The 2086-nt window shown below is 53.1% G+C and overlaps 1 protein-coding gene across 1 annotated transcript in view; it reads left to right on the top strand.

Moving 5' to 3' along the window:
- The window catches only part of LOC144469988 (uncharacterized), a gene marked incomplete at its 3' end in the record, with an annotated part of 41780 nt that extends 39696 nt beyond the window's left edge, over nucleotides 1-2084 (top strand). Inside the window, exons 2-3 of the mRNA XM_078180746.1 lie at nucleotides 545-1909; nucleotides 2010-2084. Of these exons, the coding sequence (XP_078036872.1) occupies nucleotides 545-1909; nucleotides 2010-2084 (1440 nt within the window). The remainder of the gene's footprint in view (nucleotides 1-544; nucleotides 1910-2009) is intronic.
- Between the last annotated feature and the right edge of the window lie 2 nt (nucleotides 2085-2086).

Raw genomic sequence — 2086 nt, 5'->3', positions numbered from 1 at the left:
ATAGCTAATGCAGATAAATGATCAGAAACAGTACACCCACTGCCAGCGCGAAAACTAATCTTTCATATACAAATAAATTATTGAAAACCATTAGGTTGTGTAACAAGTCCGCACCCAGCCTTATCTACCCAGTCTTGAAGTAGACACCTCCAGCTTTCATTTATGCTAAGTTGCATAGAAATAGCTTTACGAGAAAGTAATTTAAAACCCATCCGAGCTTCTCATTTTAAATCTTGTGAACCCCACAATCTCAGAGGTCGATTTTTTTAATTTTTCAAATCGATCTCGTCGGTTTATTGCAATCTGATCTACCCTACCTTAAAGTAGACATTTCCAGCTTTCATTTAAGCTAAATCGTGTAGAAACAACTTCACGAGAACATATCTCAAAATTTACATAAACTATTTCTTCGAATTCGTGCAATTTTCCTTAGCTTTTCTTAAGTGTCAGAGGATTTATTACACTATTTAATATATAGTTTAGACGAAATAAGCGACGAGAATGTTGTCAGCATAACTAATTCGTACTTCTGTTTCGCCAACAGTGTGGCAGCGGGGCCGGATCCACGGAGGGTGTGATCGGTAACGTGAGCGGCGTGACCAGCAGCAGCGGTGGTGGCATGGATTGCATGCCCCTGCGACCAGGGCCGTTTCACTACCTGATAAGCGAGCAGGCCAAGTCGTTGGTGGCCTTGCAGGAGCTGCAGAATGAGGTCGGCGCCCTTCTCGAATTCCGGGACCTCGTCATGGAGACGTTCCCGAACCTCCGGCACAAGATGGCCGCGACGGCGTCCGCGGGAGCGTCCGTGATGTCCTCCTCATGTGCTCAGAACTCGCACATCCCGTTGCCGCTATCCAGCCCGTCGTCGCGACGAACGAACGAATGGGAGCCGGGTAAGGTGCGCCGGCGGGTACCCAGGGAAGGTGGTGGTGAGTCGTCCTCGTCGTCGTTGCCTAGAAGTCGCAGCAACTCCCACAGCGGCGGCACGAAGAACAACTGCAGCGCGACGGTGCAGGACTCCGGCTTCAGCACGGAGACGTCTTCGAAGGACAGCGCTTCGACGGCGATAGCGCCCAGGCCGAACAGTCCTAGGCCGGCCATCCTGGACGAGGCGGAGGACGAGCTATGGAACCTCCTAAACGTGATCCACCGGAAGGGCATCCGGCTCAGAGAGGAGGTCGAGTGTCTACAAGGTCGACTGGAGAGCGTAACGTCGGAGGAGCTGACCTCGACCGACATCTTGGACGCTGTGAAGGAGGTGACGTTCCTGGGAGGTGACAGGACAGCGATAGGTCCTATCGACGGCACGGAGGACAAGGAGGGGAACTCCCAAGTGATAACGCTTAGAAAGGAGAAGGAGCAATTGCTGGACAAGGTCGCGGAACTCGAGGCCGAGACGATATCCAGTCGCGCGAGGGCGCAGGAGCTGCAGTCCGAGTTGGCCGCTCTATCCGCCTTGAAGACCGGTTTAGAGGACAGGCTAAGAGCAGGACTGACCGACGCGTCCTCCGACATCTTCGCTCCAGGAGCTCAAAGGTTGCAGCCTATCGCGCCAGTCCTGTCCTCGCCGAAGAGCAACAACGTTAGTAATATTAAGAGCAAGTCCTCGGCGTTCGCGCCTGTGGCGACCTTTGCCAAGGCTCACAAAAACCGATTCCGGACGAGGACCATCGAGAAGAACGTCCTGCTGGACGTCGCCGCTCGCAACGAAGAGCTCAGGGACATCGACGTCGAGGCCAACGTCAAGGAAAGAAGAGCTAGGCTTGGCGCCCTCGACTCGGTTCTTATATCGCCGACCAGGGTGGCGCACGTCAAGGACGTCGACTCCAAGAAAATTGCTGCCATTCTCCGCGAACACTCCCCTCTTGAGCTGCAGCGGCATTTAATCACTACTACCGTCCATAATCAGGTGAGCTGGACTGTGGCCATTGGTTTTTTTACGACGGCGAAGGAGGGCTGATAGGTCTATATAGATGTGTCTAATGCAATCTGTGTCTGTTCAATTGCAGGTCTTACGGAAAAGGCTAGACGAGGTACAGAAAAGCACGGAAACCCTCTCCGAACGGCTGGACAAGGCGCGCGAAGA

The sequence above is a fragment of the Augochlora pura genome, chromosome 5 (assembly GCF_028453695.1).
Source record: "Augochlora pura isolate Apur16 chromosome 5, APUR_v2.2.1, whole genome shotgun sequence".
Lineage (NCBI taxonomy): Eukaryota > Metazoa > Arthropoda > Insecta > Hymenoptera > Halictidae > Augochlora > Augochlora pura.
Note: the sequence above shows the minus strand (reverse complement) of the source record. Positions and strands in the feature narration are given on the sequence as shown.